The 20,482-nt window shown below is 39.0% G+C and overlaps 1 protein-coding gene across 7 annotated transcripts in view; it reads left to right on the top strand.

Moving 5' to 3' along the window:
• Positions 1 to 13,898, top strand: part of GATA6 (GATA binding protein 6) — a 330,143-nt gene extending 316,245 nt beyond the window's left edge. For all 7 annotated transcript variants that reach the window (XM_044065373.1, XM_044065374.1, XM_044065370.1 and 4 more), the window contains exon 7: positions 12,415 to 13,898. In XM_044065373.1, the coding sequence (XP_043921308.1) occupies positions 12,415 to 12,582 (168 nt within the window). In that variant the 3' untranslated portion in view covers positions 12,583 to 13,898. The remainder of the gene's footprint in view (positions 1 to 12,414) is intronic.
• Positions 13,899 to 20,482: the final 6,584 nt, after the last annotated feature.

Below are 20,482 nucleotides of genomic sequence, written 5' to 3'. Positions count from 1 at the left end.
GAATTACTGTTAGAGAACATATATTTTTTTTAATAAAAAATATTATAGGCAAGTTAAAAGAGTGGTAATGGGGTCGGCAGTGCCAGTCATCTTTTGCCAGTCTGATATTAGGATGGCGGGAAACCAATATATTTAGTAAAATTACTGGTTTTGAAAAGGTCTTGTTTTATAAAAGGTTTGTTGACCATCTTTTTCTGATATTAAACATAACTATTAGTGAATGCAGAGAGTTTGTTAAAAAAAATTAATGATGCTTCTAGCTTCCCGCAGTTTACTATTAGTGATCTGGGAACCACTATTAATTTTTTTAGATGTTCAGTTAGACTGGCATTTAGCTATGAAAAAATAGTTAGATTTATAGAAAGAGTAGGTTTTCTAATAATTATCTACATTATAACAGTGGACATCCAAAGTTTATGGAAAGTAATATTCCTAGGGGGCAGTTCATCAGGGCCTCCAGGATGACCACCTCAGATGAAGTGTTTAAACAAGAATTTTTAAATATTATTTCATTATTTGGTCAAAGGGGATATGAAGTATGTTATTTTTGATAGTGGAAGAGATTAGTAATAACAGATATACATTATATAAACCTTTACTAATAGATGAGAATGATATAAGTAGAGTGAGTAGGGCTTTTACTGGTACTGGTGTTGTTTCTATTGCTGCTGCTACTGCTGTTACTGTAGTTACTACTACCATAAGTTCCAGTGGTGGCTTATGACTTCAAATCAAAGGGGGGCTGCAGGAGACAGCTGAATGGGTGGGGTCAATGGGAATGGGTGTGACCAAATAGAAAGGGGAGGAGCTATGCTCAAAACCACAAAAACTGTAACTTTAATTAAATACTCTGCCCTGGGTACCAAACCATCATTATGAGAGTCCAATCAAGACAAAATGAAGTGTAGAAGAAAAAACGAATTTCAATCCATTGGCTGCATGACAGCTTACTTAATATCTAGATGGAAACAAAAAGGTTGTGAGGCATGAAAAAATAAATTACTTTTTAAATATATTACTGGAATGCTAGTCAAAATCAAGTATAAGAAAAACAAGCAGCACTCAACTCAAACCACTTCTCCTTGCACTGCAGTTCTAACTATAATTTATATTCAGCTTTATTAAAGTAGCAAGTAACATGCTGAAAGTAGCCATCTCTGTGATACCCCCACTTGTAAAAATGTTTCTTATCCAAAAAAGACCTGCTGCCTGACAACAACTATCTACTTGTTTCATGGGGAAAACATGATCAAAGTAAAAAATGAAAAGGAAACAAGCTCAACATACATTGCTTAAAGGATTACTACACAGGATATGGACCACACATGATAGATTGGCATTCTGTTTAGTTTGCAGGCAAAGCCTGTAATGAGCTCTTACAATAATGTAATCCTGTCCTTTATTACACACACTGTCATATGCATTTCAATGCCCAAGTCTTATATGTTATCTAGTTATGTAAGTATTCTCTGCATGGCAACAACAGAAAGGCTTTCAATGTTGGCAATTCTTTAACAGTATGCTTATTAAAACTTTCTTGCATCTTACAATCTCAGACAAGCTTAACAGATGGTCATTAAAGCACTGCTACTTAAACACAGAGCAACAGGCACTTTCTGAATAATAATAAGCATAAATCATCAGTATAAAAATATGACAGAAACCAGAACATTCTGCAAAATCAAGGACAGATGAAAAGACATTGTAGTACTTGTGTCTACCTTGGATGGGGGGGATATTCTGCACATTTACACTGCATAACCACTCCTTGCCTTGCTTGGACACATCCATAGTCACTACATGGGGGGGTGGGGTGCAACAAGTATGTCACAATTTGAAATGTCTCTGGCTGACTGCGATGGCCCTGACACATTTGTCATACCTCTCAACCTCAGAGCAAGAAATCTGGACAAAGCCATACATAGAAGTGGGACAAAGGCCCAAAAATAAGGACAATTTTTAAATATTGCTCTTATAAACTTAGAAAGATAATAGAATAGTAGGTCTTGTATTAGTATGAATTTAATGAAGGGTATGAAATCTGAAACTGAAATGTCTGTCATTATTTTCTAACTTCAGTCTTTAATGATTTGCCACTAATTTGCCAAAATAATGAAAAATGGACCAAAATGTGATTCAAAAATATAAAATAGCCACACAATACAGCTGGGAACCTGTCAAAGAAGGGACACTTTTTAATATTAGTACTGCTAACTTGAGCAGCTGACAAAATAAAAGAATCTACATGCATTTCTGAAATAAAAGTAATCTATAACTGATTATTACAGTTATTTATTAATTGTAAACCCTCCATGTTTTCTTCCAAAATTGCCATTTTGCGGAAGGATTATTAGGGGAAGAGCAACATTTTGAGCCAAAATTGGGGACAGTTGAGAGGTTTGGATATGCCTAATTCTATAAAGCAATTTATTTGCATGTACCTCTCAACCTGTTAATGCAGGAAATCTGGACAAGGCCAAATATATGGGGGGAAAATATAAACAGTACCAAAAATTGCTCTTGTATAAACTGAGACAGTTGATAGAATAACAGGTCTTGCTTTAGCATGCATTTTTCTGAAGGTTATGAAGTCTGAAACTCAGTATCTGTCATTATTTAGTGACTTCATTCCTAAATGATTTGACAGAAAACCACAAATTTTATAAGGAACAAACGAAAAATAAGAAGCAAAAATCTATTAATTCTGCAAAAATCTAGACAGTTGAGAGGTATAGTTCAGCCGGGGCTGTCTTTGAGTTTGCTTCCCTTCCCCCCCTCACAAAATCATGGTCGAATGGAGCTTCCCCCCCTACAGCCATTCCAATGAACCATTACTTGGCTATTTCACCCCATTTACCATAAATACTAATGTGCATACTGCTTTACTTCTGCGATGATTTGGACTTCATTTAAAAGTTTTATTTTGCATTTTACAGCGCAAACACTAATAGATATCATATCTGCTAAACAAAGCAATGCAGTCTCACAATGAGAAGAGACTTAGCATTAAAACTTCTCTGCCCTTAAAAACTCCCAATCACTGAAACAGCATCGAAACCCACATTCAAAGAAAATACATTTTGCCAGTGGCAGATTAACTTTAGGTTTGGACTGTTTTCAAATCACAGGCCCCTTGCACATGAAACATACACATGCTCTTTCATACACCTTCCTGATTGTATTAAATTATATTCCTTGAACAATACAATACAGTTTTAGAGGGTGTTTTAAATTTATTGTTTTGAAATTTTTCCAGTAAACAATGAAACAAAATGCATGCAACAGTAATGACAAAACTGCCCAATTCAGAACATTTCCATCATAAAAGTCAACTCAAACCTCTACAGTCTACCAGTATCAGTACATATGCACAATCTCTGAAGAAGTAAAAGTCATCTAAATAATTCCACATTAAAGAGATCTGTAACTAATGAAGAGGTTGCTGCTAGCAAACAACTTTGTATTTCATTGTTTCATCTACAAATAAAGTGCCTGTTACCCTTGAGGAATAAATTGCCTATCTTACACTAAAAAAATGATAAGCTAGCAATATTGCAATAGGGAATGGATGGCAAACTGATAACAGGTTCATAGTTACTAGGTATCTTCGCCAAAAAGGAGTGCAGCATCCACCCCTTTTGCAACACAGTATAGTATCAGCAATACATCTATCTACTGTGAGAGTAGAACCCACAGCCTTCTGCATCAAAAGTAAGTATACTACCTGTAGTGCTATTAACAATTCAAGCCGACTCAGCATAAGCAGTACTAAACTTTTGCTCCCCTGCAGCTCTCAGCTCCTTGTAAAATCTACTCACTCAGTTGTATCTCTGAACTTTGCAGCACCAAGAAATCTGGAAAAAGCCAAAGTTTATTGTGGGGGAGACAAAAGCCCAAAAACCAGGGATACATTTTAAACATTGCTTGTATAATGTTGGAAAGTTGCTAGAATAAAATGCTGTGTTACCACCATACATTTCACTGCCAAGCCTTAAACCCAGGACCCTGTGCAAAACAGTCAGAGCAACATACCACTATGCCAAATTAGCTGTTTTATAAAAGAGGAAGACGGAAACTTAAATGGCTACCATTTAGTGAATTCAGTTCTCACCATAGCACAGCTGTCAACCTCTTAGCACAAAACACCTGAACAAAGCCAATAATGGGTGAATACAACCCCCCAAACATTCAGTGAATTCAGTTCTCACCATAGCTCTCAACCTCTTAGCAAAAAACACCCGGACAAAGCCAGTAATGGGGGAATATAGCCCCCAAACATATTCAGTGAATTCAGTTCTTACCATAGCTCTCAACCTTAGCACAAAACCTGGATGCAGCCAATAATGGGGGAATACAGTCCCAAAAATAGGGACAAATTTCAAATATCCATCTTATACACTTAGAAAATTGCTAGAATAAAAGCTTTTGTGTTACCATGCACTTTCTGAAGAATATAAAGTGTGATATTCAAATGTGTGTCATTTTTAACATTTGTTAACCAGGAAAGTCTGACTTGGAACAAAAGCTAATTTTTAGCAGAGGCCCAGGGAGAAACACTCCAGACAGACACATGTCTTTGTAAGATGGGAGGACACAAAAACAGGGAGGACATACAGACTACACACAGAAGGTAAGGCACCCCAGCCAAAAATCAAACCAGAGAACATGTAGCTGTCAGGCAACAATGCTACCCCTGCACCAGTGCACTACTGGCTTTTCAAGGACACAGAAGTACAGAAACCACAGATTTTATGAGGAACAGAACAAGTATGAGGGAAAAATCTGCAACATTTTTACAAATGGTGATGGTTAGGGAATTCAGGCTCTTGCCACCTGGGCCCAAGGTACAGGGTTCAAGCCTTATTCTCTACCCACCACCATGTAGCACCTGGGGCATTTCACACACACACACCCTACCTGGGACAGGTCTGTTGCAGCACTAAATCCTTGTACAGCAGGTCTGTTTGAGCACTAAATCCTTGTACAGCAGGTCTGTTTGAGCACTAAATCCTTGTACAGCAGGTCTGTTTGAGCACTAAATCCTTGTACAGCAGGTCTGTTTGTTGCAGCACTAACAGCTTTGTTTGTTGGAGCACTACAAGCCTGTGAGATGTCCTTCCCTGATGAGACTCCCAGCCTGCTGATGTTGTAGTCTGAGTCTGATCCCTTTCTAGTGACAGTCTATGCAGTTACAACTGCATAGACTTCTGGGATCTCTGCACTTGAATGCTTCTTAATCTGGACTGCTGCTGAGACAGTCTGTGCATGCTCCAGACTATCTCAGCAGCAGTCTGGATATTGGAAATGCTGCTAGTGCGCATGCGTGAAGGTCTGTTACTTGCAATCGTTTTTTTCTTGTATTTTCTTTGTATTTTATTATTTTATTTTACTTTCTTTCTTTTTTTATAGCTGGGGGGGCTGCAGTCCGGCAGTCCAATAGCATGGGCCACCCCTGATAACTTCTACTACTGATTTAAAAGAAAGTCTGGTACTGCAACATTTTATGTTAGATATGTGAGTTGATAGTAATGAAATTAAAGAAATTTTAAAGAAGAATTGGAATATTTTAGAAGGAAATCTGGACTTGTTTAAAGTTATTGGCTCTAGACCAAATTTTCTATATAAAAGAAGTATTAGTTTTAAAAATTATTGACTAGAGAGATAATACAAACGGTGTGTTTACATGTGGAGTATGTAGTGGGTCGATATATTATACTTGAACGCATTGATTATACTGTATATCTAGATAAACACTTTATTGTAAAACAGTAGGGGTTGTCTATGTTAGTAAGTGCTCTGAGTGTTTCACTTTTTATGTCAGAATGACAGCTAGAACATTGGAAAAGCAAATAAAAGAACATCTATATTCCATTAGAACTAGAGACCCCAATAATTCCTTATATAAACATATCTTGAATTGTGAGAGATATAAAAAAATTCTTATTTTCTGTAATAATACAATTGCCCATGGATATGAAAGGTGGATGTTATAAAAAGAAGTTGGAAGCAATTGAAACTGAATGGCAAACTAAACTAAATGCAGTCAAGTTCCAAGGATTAAATGAGTGAATTAATATAAATGTTTTTTAAAAGTACATAGATTAAAAATTAAGAATTAGATGTTTACTTACAGTTTTATTTTAGTTTATGTATGACAGTTATGTACTTGTGTACATATTTAGTTTTGTTTAAATAAGGTAGATAATTAGATATTTTAATTGGAAATTGTTTTTTATTGCTTAATAACTGTTTAAATAGAATGGTGGTATGTCATGTTTTGCATCTTGTTTTCTGAAGAAGTCTTTCAAGACAAAAGTTTTATTAAAGGTTTGTAATGCTAAATACGGCTGATCGTTTTCATCTTTTTGTGGTTTCTGGTGGTTTTATTTGTTGTCCTTTACAATCATACTAAATTTTCATCCCTATTAGACCACTCCTTTTTCCATAACTACCACCTGATTTTACTTAATATTGTTGTTTAAAATCCATTTACCATTAAACATATTTTAATTTTTTCTTTCATTCATTTTTCTTCTCCTGTTCACTTCAAAGTGTTTGCCATAGTACAGCCATCAGAAAAAAAATACATTGAGAATATGATCATTTATTGTAGTAGTATGATTTCTAGTTACATCCTTATAATATTGAGTGTGCCGTAAAGTATACAAACAGTATACAAACAGATGTTCTTCATGTTTCACTGTTGCAGTCATCACATTTGGGTAGTCTGCTGGCAGGTTGCCCTCAGTCAGCCTGAATATCAAAGTCTTGGGTCCTGCGTCAGTTGCTGTCTCCTCTTCCATGACGTCAGGTCGTCAGGGGTATAAAACATGCAGCCAACGCCATATTCTTTAGTCTTTCTTGCCGCGCGGTGCCCGAAGCAGAAGCATTTTGCAAGTGCCGGTTGGCCGACTCCTGAAATTTTCGCGTTCGAGTTTCAGAACCGAAGTCTTCAATTAAGGCTAAGTACCCCGTTGGGGAAACGTTTTCTTGCTCTGTACCGATGTCAGTAAAAGTTAATAATTGCATTACTTGTGGGAAGCAAATACCTCATAAGGATTTCAATTTGTACTGTATTTCTTGCCTAGGCCCAGATCATAATGTATCTTGCTGTTGGTTTTGTGCTAGATTTAACCAATGCTCTATTCAGCGTCGGTATATCTTTGCTTCAAAATATTTTGGAAACAGATTTAACTATCCTGAAATGTTGTTGGATAGCAATCCGACTACCAGTGTTCACAAAAAATGCAAAGAAAAGGACAGAGACAGACAGTCGAGGTCCAAAACCAACAACGAAGCTTCTCCTAAGCCAGTCGCCAGTTCTCCGTTACTCAGTGAGGCGCTTTCGCAGCCCCTGATACCCGCTACTTTTGAGTCACAGGCCTCTACCAAGACCCATGTGGAGTCCAGCATGCCACGAGATTCTCAAAGTATTGTACCCGTGGATGTCTCTCCCTCGGATGGGTCCGGAGCCGCTGAGCAGGCACCGGCTTCTGAGGGTGTTTTCAGGCCTCAGCATTTCTATATAAAACTGACGCCAGCTACAAAAACAAAGACAACGGCAACTTCTAAGGCTAAAAAAATGACGCATGAGCCACCTGCTCAGGCCTACATGCCCAAAAAACAGATGATCAAAATGGGTGAAGACTTAATTACCTTGATCAGGGGTACCCAACCCCCCCCCCCCAATAAGAGGCCTAGGCAAGACACTGATTATGAATCTTCATATCAGGTTTCTATTTCTTCTGATTCCTCTTCTGATCAGGAATTTTCTATACCACCCTATGAGGATTCAGATGCATCTCCTCCTGAAGATTATTCTTTTGGCAAAACCTTGCATACTTTGAGGGAGCATTTTCATTGGGAGAGTCAGGATTTCTCAGAATCAAAGAAGAGGCTTAGGGATTTCCTTCTTTTTCCTCAGCACAGGCCTCTGGCCATTCCTCCTGTGTTAAACATTGTCGATGATGTGTTATTGGAATCAAGCATGATTCTGCTGCTGACCCTGAAACTATCTTACAGGGTCCCAAGGGTGTAAAGGCCTCAACAGCTAAAAATCCTACCCCCTCTGATAGAGATTCCAGGGCACTGGATAGATGGGGAAAGAAGGTTTATATGTCTGCAACCTTGGCAATTAGGGTCTTAAACTGCCAGTTTCGTATGCTTAAATATCAACAGCATGTTATGGGATTATTGAAGCAGAAAATGATGTTGATTTCTGAATGTGTGGAAAATAAAGAATTACATGAATTATTGCATGCAGCAGAACAGGTTGGAAAGCATACTTTGCAATGTGGTTTTGATTCCTTGGAGGCCTCCTGCAGGGCCGCAGTTACTGGATCTGTGATTAGAAGGCATGCCTGGCTCAAGGAGCAAAATCTAAACGTAGTATCCCAGGGATACAGATTTCATTTCCATACTTTGCCAGTTCCAAATGGTTGGCCAGACCTGCCACAAATTCAGTGGGCAGAGGCACAGAAACAAGTTACATCCCTCATGGATATGGGGGCTATTCATCCAGTACCAGAACAGGAAAAAGGGCAAGGATTTTAATCAAGACTGTTCTTGGTACCCAGAAAAGACAATGCCTGGCACCCAGTAGTGGATTTATTGACTTTGAACACAGTCTTGAACATCCCAAAATTCAAAATGCTGACTTTGCAACAGCTTCTGCCCATGCTGGGCAAGAACGTTTGGCTTGTGACTCTAGATTTAAAAAAGGCATACCTGCATATCCCAATAAAGGAATCATGCAGAAGATACCTCCGTTTCAAGGCTGGTTTTATGCATTACCAATTCTCTGCACTGCCCTTTGGCTTATCTACTGCGCCCAGAGTCTTTACAAAGTGCCTGGCACCAGTAATTGCATTTTGCAGACAAAGAAGCATACAAATCTATCCTTACTTGGACGACTGTCTCATTCAAGCAGAAAACAAGAACATTCTTCTCCAACATCTGGCGTTTGTAAAAAGGCTTCTAACTTGCCTAGGGTACACAATAAATTAAAAGAAATCACAACTGGTACCCTCTCAAAAGATTACATTCCTGGGTGCAAGCTTGAATACACCTGCCCAGATGGCTTACCTTACGCCAGACAAACAAAGGCAACTGACTATTTACTTCAAACAGATGGCAACATAAACCCAGTTATCTGCAAGACAAATTCTGCAGGCTTTGAGGTTCATGGCATCCTGCATTCTACTAATTCCATATGCAAGACTGCATATGAGGAAACTACAGTGGTATCTAAAAAGTTTATGGAGTCAACATTGTCACAGTCTGGAAACAATGATTCCTCTAATTCACTGCCTACAACAGGAGTTTCTTTGGTGGGCAGAGACATGTCACCAGAACATGGGACGGTCTTTCACTCTACCCCCTGCCACCCAAACCCTAACTACAGATGCATCAGACTATGCTTGGGGGGCCCACCTGGTGGGGGAGATGCATTCAGGGTATATGGACCCTAAAACAAATGCATCTGCATATCAACCAGAAAGAGATGTTAGCTGTTCAGAATGCCCTGACAGCTTTCAAGGACTTACTTCATCCAGCACAACTACTGATAAAGACGGACAACACCACGGTTATGTGGTACAAAAACAAGCATGGGGGTACACATTCCTACCCCCTTTGCAGACTAGCTATGGCATTTTGGGACACAGCCTTGACTTACCAAGTACATCTTCAAGCTCAATTCCTGCCAGGAAAACAAAATACTCTGGCAGATGACCTAAGCAGAAATCGTATGGACCCTCACGAGTGGAAACTGGATCCACAAGTATTCAGCATGATAACAGATGGGGGAGTCTGGACAGACATCTATTTGCCTCTCCCCGGAATTATCAACTGGACAAATTCTGCACAAGGACTTATCACAGACAAGCATGGTAAGTGGACACCCTATCCTTCAGTTGGAAAAACCTGTCAGTCTCTGCCTCTAATACCTCATCTACTGTCCCAGCAGAGCAATCAAATTATACACAATCAGCTCCAAACTCTGAACCTGGCAGCATGGCTGATCATGTAATTATTCAAACAACACCTCTCAGTAAATCTGTGATGGATGTTATTTTGGAAGCCAGAAAGCCTAGTACTAGAAAATCTTATGCTGATAAATGGAAGAGATTCTGTGCTTGGAACCAAGCACAAGGTACTGACACAGCAAAGCCAAAGATTCCTCAGATTTTACAATACTTAACTGAGATGCTTGACAAGGGCCTATCTTTTTCATCAATAAAAATCCATGCCTCAGCCATCTCGGCTCATTACAACACAGAGCCTCCTATCTTTTCTCATCCTCTGCTAAAACAGTATCTTAGATGGGCCAAAAATTTAAGGCCTCCCAGAAGATCACCAACTCTTGCATGGGACCTCAATTGTGTGTTGGAAAAGCTCACCCTGCCTCCATTTGAACCAGCAGCTACTGCGGATATAAAGTCTTTATCTTGGAAAACAGCTTTCCTTCTGGCAATCACTTCAGCAAGAAGGGTTTCAGAACTACAGGCCCTCATGGCTGTGGAGCCTTTTATTATATTTTAGCCGGACAGAGTGTCCCCTCAGGACAAATCCTTCCTTTATACCTAAGGTGGCATCCAGTGTGGTTCTTAACCAAACTATTCACCTGCCAACTTTTTACCCAAATCTGCAGAACAAGGTGGAGCGGATTCTGCATTCCTTGGACGTACACAGACAACTAAGATTCTACTTAAACAGGACCAAATCTCTAAGAAAGTCTGAGCAACTACTGGTGGCATTTGCTGCAGGATCAGAGGGGAAGGCTATTTCAAAGCAGACTATTTGAAAGTGGATAAGTCACTGCATTCGTTTCTGCTATTTGCATCATGGTAAACCGTTGCCCAAGGGTATCAGGTCACATTCCACCAGGGCTGCATCTACCTCAGCAGCTTTTCTCAGAGGGGTGCCAACCAAAGACATTCTAGAAGCTGCTACTTGGAGCTCTGTTCATACTTTTACAAAGCATTATCATTTACCTCTCTTCTCTAAGTCCAGGGCAGGCTTTGCCACTGCAGTTCTGCAGGGCCTTATAGCCACTCCTAATGCTATTTAGCTCCAGCCTCCCATCCATAGCTTTGGGATTCTACCCAAATGTGATGACTGCAACAGTGAAACATGAAGAACATAGTACAGTTGTGTACACTTACCATAAATGTAGATGTTCGAGTGTATTCACTGTTGCAGTCCGGGTTACCCACCAGCCTTCCCCCTTCTTTCTAGAACTTCTGTTTCCTTCACTATATGCTTCAGCCTTTGTGGTGTATTTGCTTTTAGATGAAGGTAAAGTTTATGTTGTTACAATTGCAATTATATATAAATATATTTATGTATACATATATTTTTGCTCCCCATTTGGGTGGCACCTGACATTTGGGGCAAGGAAAACTAAAGAATATGGCATTGGCTGCATGTTTTATACCCCTGACGACCTGACGTCATGGAAGAGGAGACAGCAACTGATGCAGGACCCAAGATTTTGATATTCAGGCCAATTGAGGGTAACCTGCCAGCAGATTACCCAAATGTGATGACTGCAACAGAGAATACACTCGAACATCTACATTTATGGTAAGTGTACACAACTGTACTTTTTCCCTTGTAGTCTGTTTATAAGTGTTCATTTCAAACCTGTGTACGCTTGTCTCACAAAGATGCAAGCACTGCTGTAATGAAACCACAGTTTACATTCCATCAAAGGAGTCTTCTTTACTGTTTTCTGCAAACATTTGTTAAAACTATTTTGCCATAATATGTCAATTGAGTAGTTTTTGAATTTTTGTTATTGGTGTCTCTCCTGTGACACCACATTATCTGAATCCCATGTAAGACTGAAGTAGATCATGATAAAATAATGAGAACTAAAAAATTTAATGAGAGTGTTGTACATTCCACATGTGGACTGTAAACCCATTCTACATCTGCCCTGCACTTAATTTGTTTGTGGAGTACCCATTTCAACCGCATTCTTAGGGTTTTAGAAGTGCATTTATTGTAGCCATAGTCCTTCATTTTAACTTTCTATAGCTTGACCCCTTTTTATCACATTGATTAAAAGTGGATGCTTCAAATTCATGAAATTCACTGTCTTGTTGCTAGAAAGTAAACTTGGAAACTGTACCTTATGCAGCACTTTAGCCACTTATGTCTAGACTACAAATAGTGAAGATTGTAGTTTGTGGCACACAGTCTTAAATTGTTGCAAACATATTTCAGACAAGTTTACCTCTGATGGATCATTCTGTTTTGTAAGATTATATGCCATGTACTATGTTTTAGTATATTCTGAAATGAGATGTGACTTGTCATGTTTCTTAAACTTCTTTGGGATTCAAAAGACTTACCACTCATTTATGAGCTCGTATTTTTTAAACATATATTTTGTTTAATTTCTTGCAGGCCAGTTCTTCAGTGATATCTGTCCAGGGAGACAGCAGTAGTCCTGAAGTGAACACAGTGAAGTACTCAAATCAAGATGGGCTCTATGCTGGTGTCACACTGACTTCCACAGCAGATGTGGCATCTTCTGTAAGACAGGATTCTTGGTGTGCCATAGCACTTGCTTGACTCCTCAGATGAAAACAAAGTTCTTGTAATGCTGCAGCTCAGTAGACATTATTCCATTTCATAAAAACAACTCAGAAGCGTCAGTGCTGGATAGTAGATGAACATTCCTTGGAGTTGTTTCTGAGAGATGATGAGTGAAAAGGCGCTGTCCCATGACCACCCTGCCTTATTGGTTGTTTTTTTTCTGACTGGAAATAACCAAAGGAAATATTTCTTCCTTCTGGATGCAGATACAGCTACTAGAGCTGGCATAATTACATGCTGTGATGGTGGGGTTTGTTCAACGTTCCCAACAATGCTGCCTTTAAAAATGATCTGTTTCACTTATTGGAGTCAACAGTTGGTGCCTCTACTTTTGAATTCAGTGAACAGAAGACTCTGTGGAAAATAATTGTCTTATAGTTGTTAATTATTTGTCTGTGTCCCAAAGGGTCACAATTGATACTAGTCAACCTTGTTTTATGGAGTTGACAATCCTTCCCAGTTTTTTTCTTTTTTTTGAAGTTCAAGAGTATGACATGTTTAAACACAAAAATTACCTATTATTTTGCCATTAAGGTACATGTTTTTCAGATTCTTTCTTTCAGAATTTTTGCAGTTACACAGATTAACTGACATGTGTGTTCTTCTATGGCATTTTTAAATGTTTTTGTTTTGAAAGTTCAGTTTTGGTTTCTCAAGGTCCTAACTACATTTTGACTGAATTTAATCAGTCTGTGTTTTTGAAACAGGGTAGCAAACAATTTCTTCTTCCATATTTTCAATATTTTATTAAAAGTGCAATTTGCATTGCAGCAATCAGTGTTAAATCATTTCCGTAAGATTTAACATTCTTTTATAATGAATGTATACATTTTAACTTAATGGTACTTATATGTAATTTAAATAAAGAAGGTTAACAAGCCCTCTGTAGAATGGTTGATAAAACTTTACACTTTTTCCCATTTCTTTTTCCAATTGCTTTAAAAGTTGTTAAAAGAACAAAAAAATTCTCTCAGGAAAAATTTTTATGATTTCATTTATTTTGTAGTTTTGTACAAAAACATAAAAACACCTGGTTGTTGTTCACTAAACATAAGCAATAAAGATTAGAAAATACTTTGTACTACCTATTATGATAATTTGTAAATACTCCAGAAGCTACAGAGGTGTCTTCAAAGTTTTTCAATAAAGCTTGTATAGCACAGCTAGCCATCAAAAAGTTTGGCTTGCAGATTTTCAGAATATACCTAATAATAGGATGTCCTTTGCAAAGGTGTTAACATTTCATGAAAACATTACAAATAAAAGTTTTTTTTTTTTTTTTGTTTTCTGTACATGGCTTCCTTTGTAATCTTAGTGATGCATGATTAATTGCAATGTTTTGCAGTTTGGGATAGTTAAGAATATAAGGGCACATAGCAGAGTGACTGGCTTGTTTGACATACGGAGCATGTTGACTGCATTGAAAGAATTTAATATGCTTCTGTTAGATTTCTAGAGTTTACCCATAAAATTAGCACCATTAAATTTACTTTATGTTATTTAACAAGGTTACTTGTGCAATAAGACTTCTAAGTAAACCCAAGAATGTCAAAAAATGAACAGTTCTGTTTTACTTAAAATGTAAATAAGACAGTAGTTCACTCAAGCAATGTGGATTTTCTTTTTGTTGTAATTTATGTAACCCAGAGACAAAGTGTACAGTAATATACAATGTCCCTGACAAACTGTATCAGTGGCTGTATATTACATACACTAATTTGAAGGCAAAACACTCAGTTTTGTTTCATGTGTTCTGGTAGCCTTTATATTACAAAAAACATACCAGAAGGATATGTAAACTACCAGCTATTAACAAGAAGTTTATATTTTTTTTGGTGTAAGGTTTAAAAAAATCAACATCTTTAATAACTAGCTGGTATATCTGACCACCACTTGATGAAAATTCATCAGATGTGAAATGTAAATAAGAATGGTGACTTTGAATGTGCACATGGGAAAGAATACAAAAGTACGTAATCAGATACAAAATACAAAATCCGGTCATTGGGATAATGTCATATTGGTAATGGTTTAGGAGCTGTGTATACTAAGCTACCATATGCAAACATGTACCCTAATGTACAAAAAGGATTTTAAACAGTAAAGTAGCCATTTGTTAAGCAATGCTGTAAATGTCATAGTGTAAAGAAGAGCTGTTTTATTGATGCTACAGAAACTGTGATGCTGTTTATTTTGGTAGCAATTTGCCAAGATGGAAGAGGTCATATTTCCTTTGAATGATGCCACAAGGAACCAAACCCTTATTACTTCTACAAGAACTGCTGCTGCCACATCTGCTGTTGTAAATGTTGACAAGCAGGGATAGTAAATTACTTTTGGCTGTGAATGCTGTGATGTTTCTCCATCTATTAACTGTAGAGGGGTACAGTACCCCAAAATACATGAGCAGAGTTGTTAGAGGTCTTCTAATGAAGTACAGCAGGAAAAGAATGACCACAAGATAAATGGTACCTGCTTAGCACAGTGCAGAGAATAAATGGAAGTTGAACAAAAATTTCATGACAGCAACAGAATTATGACAGAGATTTTCACTAAGAATAAATGATATGACAGTGAGAAATGTCTCAGTGGTATAGCTAGAGAGAATGTTGCAAGAAGAATTTGAGAGTTAGCATCATTACTACCTTCTGAAGTGTGTGTGTGTGTGTGTGTGTGTGTGTGTGTGTGTGTGTGTGTGTGTGTCTCTCTCACACACACACACACACACACACACACACACACACACACACACACACACAACTTCAATTACACCAATTTGGATGGGGTGGGGTAGTAGTACAAAAATAAGTCCAGTGACTCAAAAATATCCTTGGGGAAATATAAATGAATTTGAGTTCTGATGCAATAACAATTTAGTGCGCTTATAGTTTTGATAGAAGCTTCACCTGCAATGTGACGGCAAGACATATAATGCACCCCTAATGCAGAATTTCACACTGTGCCACTATGTTTATGTTTTATGTGGTATGCATTTGCCTGTGTAAGAAATGGGAAGGTATGCATATTTTTGTGAAAAAGAGTTCAAAACATTTCCAATAAGGAACCAGGGTGCGGTGTAATGATAAAACATGTAATTATTATTATAAAAATTAATATTTATAAAGTCAAAACATGGGTTATCTTCATTTTGTTTGTAAAATGTCACATGCACTAATTTTAGCTATCAGTCTGTCCCAAATATGTCCATTCTGATAGGGTACATCTACTTTACTGTGAAACAGGGATATAAAAATATCCTCAAACAAAGGCTGTGATTGTACACTTCAAAAATCACCACACAAATGCTCACGCGTACATAATGTACACTGTCCTTGACAAGCTGCATCAATTGCTGTAACTGTGGTCCATTGACATCAGGGATCAGTTACTTTTATCTAGAGACCACTTATGTTTTCATAAGTTACAGACACTTTACTGGCTGTGTACTCCTCTCATGTCTTATTTTGATAAAATGGCTACAATAATGTATTCAACATTTTACAAACAAATGAATACTAGCTTTGCAAACCAAATAAATGACTGTTTAAAAGAGATCAAGTGACAGCAAGGTTCAGTCAGTTTCATCAATGAATTGCCATGTGCTCATGCATGATAGCCACATTGCTGAATGTGCATACCGCAATATGTATGATTGTGATCAACTTAAAAACAAAGAATAACAATGGCTACATTTATGTAGTTTGGATTTTTTACACAAGTGCACAGTAACAATTGAGATATCTGATTTTGATAAAAATAAATAAATGAAAGTCACAGTAATGCATTTCAACTTGTTTTCATTCAAAGTACACTAACCTTACAGTACAAAACTAATTACAAGTACAGAACATTATGGTCACTCTCTTGTATTTGAGATTGACATGTACAGCCTAAAATTTACCATAAAAGAATAAAAGCCAAAGACCAAATGAAAGCCCAGTGTAAAGTAAAACTACAGAGATCATTTTAAAGGAACATCTGTAACAGTAGCCCAGTAAACATTTCTTTAAAAAATGCTAATATCCTAGGGGGCAGCAGAACCTGTCCCTCTGGATCAAACAGGAAAAGGTTTTTACTCCAGACTATTCCTTGTTCCCAGAAAAGAGGGCACTTGGCACCCCATCCTGGATCTATCCAAACTGAGCACCTTGTTGGTGGTCACCAGATTCAAAATGCTAACCTTGCAGCAGCTCTTGCCTATGCTTGTACAAAATGCATGGCTGGTGACACTAGACCTAAAAGATGCCTAGTCCACATCCCCATCAGGGAATCACGCAGAAAATTCCTGCGCTTCAGAGCAGGAAATCAGCACTTCCAAATCACTGCACTGCCCTTTGGCTTGTCTACTGCTCCCAGAGTATTCACTAAATGCTTGGCCCTGGCTATAGCATTCTGCAGACAGAGAAATATACAGATTTACCCTTACCTGGATGGCTGCCTCATTCAGGCGGAAGCAAAGAAAAGTTGCCCCAGGATCTTCTGTTTGTCAAAAAATGCCTAACTTCCCTAGGGTTCACCATCAACGAGAAAAAAAAATCAAACAAAACCCCACCAAGAAAATTGTTTTCCTGGGAGCTGTGGTAAATACAACAACCCTAATGTCCTTCCTATCCCCAGAAAATCAGAATTTCCTGATCCTCTACTTCACCCAGCTGGCTTCCAGAAGTCACCTCTCTGCGATGAAGTTCCTGCAAGCCCTGGGATACATGGCATCTTGCATCCTTCTCATACCTCTCACCAGGCTTCACATGAGAAAGATTCAATGGTACTTAAAGAACCATTGGTGTCAGCACTCTCAGTCCCTAGAGACCAATCTCCCACTGATCCCTTGCATAAGGAATAAATTTCTCTGGTGGGAAGAGGCCTGTGCCATGAACAAGGGTCTTCCCTTCATCCTCCGCCCTGCCAGCCAGACAATCACCACCGATGCCTCAGACATAGTTTGGGGTGCTCCCCTAGCAGGCAGGTGTACCCAAGGCCTTTGGAATGTCCAGCAACTTCACTTGCACATCAATCAAAAAGAAATGATGGCAGTGCAAAGCACTCTTGACTTCCTTCCAACCCCTTCTCAGGCCAGGGGTCCTCCTTATAAAAACAGACAGCACCACAGTAATGTGGTACATCAGCAAGCAGGGGGCACCCAATCTTACCCCCTGTGCAGGTTAGCCATGAGTCTGTGGCTTACAGCCACCTCCATGGGGCTATATCTAATTGCCCAATACTTACCAGGTATCAACAACACACTAGCAGACCACCTAAGCAGAAACTTACTGGACCCCCATGAATGGCAGCTCCACAGAGAAATCTTTCTAGAAATCACCCAGGAGTGGGGGACCCCAGAGGTGGACCTCTTTGCCTTGCACCTCAACCACCAGATGCACAAGTTTTGTACCACTGAGTATCACCTCCTAGCATGGAGGGTGGATGCCTTGACCTTCCCCTGGAGCTCCCGCTTTGTGTATGCATTCCCTCCCCTGCCCCTTATTCCCAAGGTTCTGATCAAAATAAGAGAGGAGAGATCAAAGGCCATCCTCATCACTCCAGATTGGCCCCAGACAGCATTGGTACCCCTTACTTTGCAGTCTGATCTTACAGACCCCAAGCTACTTCCCCTAAGGTCAGACCTCTTGACCCAGGAGAGGGGGAAGGTACTGCACCCAGACCTACAGGCTCTCAAACTTTCAGCATGGCTCATACACTAAAAACTAAAAAAAGTCACTGTTAAGCAAACAGGTCCTGGACATCATCACAGGAGCCAGAAAGCCCAGCACAAGAAAATCTTATGCAGGAAAATGGAAAAGATTCTGCTCCTGGAAATGATCAAAAGGGGGCATCCCTCTCATCCTGGATTACTTAGCAGAGTTGCTCAATAGTGGCCTCTCCTTCTCGTCTATTAAAATCTATGCCTCGGCCATCTCTGCCCATTAAGATTCAGACCCTCTTCTCTCATCTTTTGATTAAGCAGTTCTTCAGAGGAATTTCTAATATCAGGCCTCCCAGAAGACCTCCTACCCCAACCTGGGACCTGAATTATGTGTTAGAGAAACTAACCTTACCTCCTTTTGAACCTGCCACTTCAACAGAATCGAAATACCTCTCCTAGAAGACTACCTTCCTACTAGCTATCACCTCAACCCGAAGGGTCTCAGAACTTCAAGATCATGAGGCTGTCGAGCCCTTCATAATTTTCCATGTAGACAGAGTCTCCCTGAGGACTAATCCCTCCTTTATGCCCAAGGTGGTATCTGATGTGACCTTTAACCAGGCCATACACCTTCCCACCTTCTTTGTCAATCCTCAAAACAAGGGAGAAAGAATTCTACACTCACTAGACGTACACAGACAACTCAGATACTATCTGGATTGCACTAAGCCATTCAGAAAAACTGACCAGCTCCTTGTAAGCTTTGCTACAGGAGCAGAGGGGAAGCCCATCTCCAAACAAACCATTTCCAAATGGATTTTACACTGTATCCATTTTTGCTACAGACTACATGGGGAAACCCATCCCTAGGTCAATCAGCTCACACTCCACTAGGGCAACCTTGACTTCCACTACATTTCTCAGAGGAGTACCTACCAGGGACATTTTGGAAGTAGCCACCTGGACCTCTGTCCACACCTTTACAAAGCATTACCACCTACCTCTCTTTTCAAAGCCTAGGACAGGGTTTGCCTCTGCAATCCTGCAGGCCCTCCTGACCTATACCTAGGAATCTATCTATCCTTCCACCCTCTACCTCAGCATTGGGAATCTTCCCACAGGTCATGACTGCAACAGTGAAACACGAAGAACATAGTACAGTTATGTACACTTACCATAAATGTAGATGTCTGAGTGTATTCATTGTTGCAGTCTTGGTTTCCCTCCCTCCATCCGCCTCTTTTTTTTCTTCTTCTTCACATCTTCCCCTAGGGGGACACATGCTTCCCAAGGTGGCTCCTAGCCACCAGGACAACTTCTCTCTTTTCCCTTGTGCTTCTGACGGGTTAGGGCAAGAAAAGCTGATGTAATGATGTCAGCTGCCTTGCTTTATAGTACTGATGACTTGACGTCAGACTACAAGCGACAGCAGCCGGTGCCCAAAAACACTGACTCTAGTATTTGGGCCAGCCGAGGGCTACCACAGCAGGGATAAACCACAGATGATGACTGCAACAGTGAATACACTCTGAACATCTACATTTATGGTAAGTGTACACAACTGTACTTTGTTCCATGTAGCACTGCTCAGAACTTTCTGTCTGAGCAGGGATGCTTGCCCCAAAGCACTGCCTGCTTATACATCCAACTCCCAGTTTCTGCTTCTTGTGCCAACATTGCTTATGCTGTGCAAATGTAGAACGATTCATTATAAATTATGCACAATACAAAAATGTGGGATATTCTTTTGTACAGATTGTGAACAATGTCATAATTGGTGGACTAATAGAAACACAGCAACAATTAATCCAATTAAAACATTTATAAAGAACAAGAAATAAATTATTTTGATGTGAAAACTAGTAACAATTTTTTGGGGAAAAATATGACATTTCTTTTACCATTCATCCATTGTTTATTTAAATTTAGTCACTTTTCTTTTTCTAAGAAATAACTTCATTATGATGTTATAATTTAACCCATATCAGTCATCGAGTATTAATGACACCTGTGCACATAAGAAATAAAAACATATTTTGAATATTTATTTTCTAAAAGCTTAACTTTTCACCTTTGAGTACAACTGTGGATACTAATTCAGTCAGCCAAGTGCAAAGTAGTTTCCTTCTACTGCAACTACAGCTAAGTAAGTAATGGAGAATTTTGGTGGAGTTCACTCAAGTGATATCTTGTTAGTGCAGTCATGGTGAAATACCTGAATCACTGAAGTAG

This window comes from Protopterus annectens, chromosome 3.part0, assembly GCF_019279795.1.
Source record: "Protopterus annectens isolate FY-2018-M chromosome 3.part0, PAN1.0, whole genome shotgun sequence".
NCBI lineage: Eukaryota > Metazoa > Chordata > Ceratodontiformes > Protopteridae > Protopterus > Protopterus annectens.
Note: the sequence above shows the minus strand (reverse complement) of the source record. Positions and strands in the feature narration are given on the sequence as shown.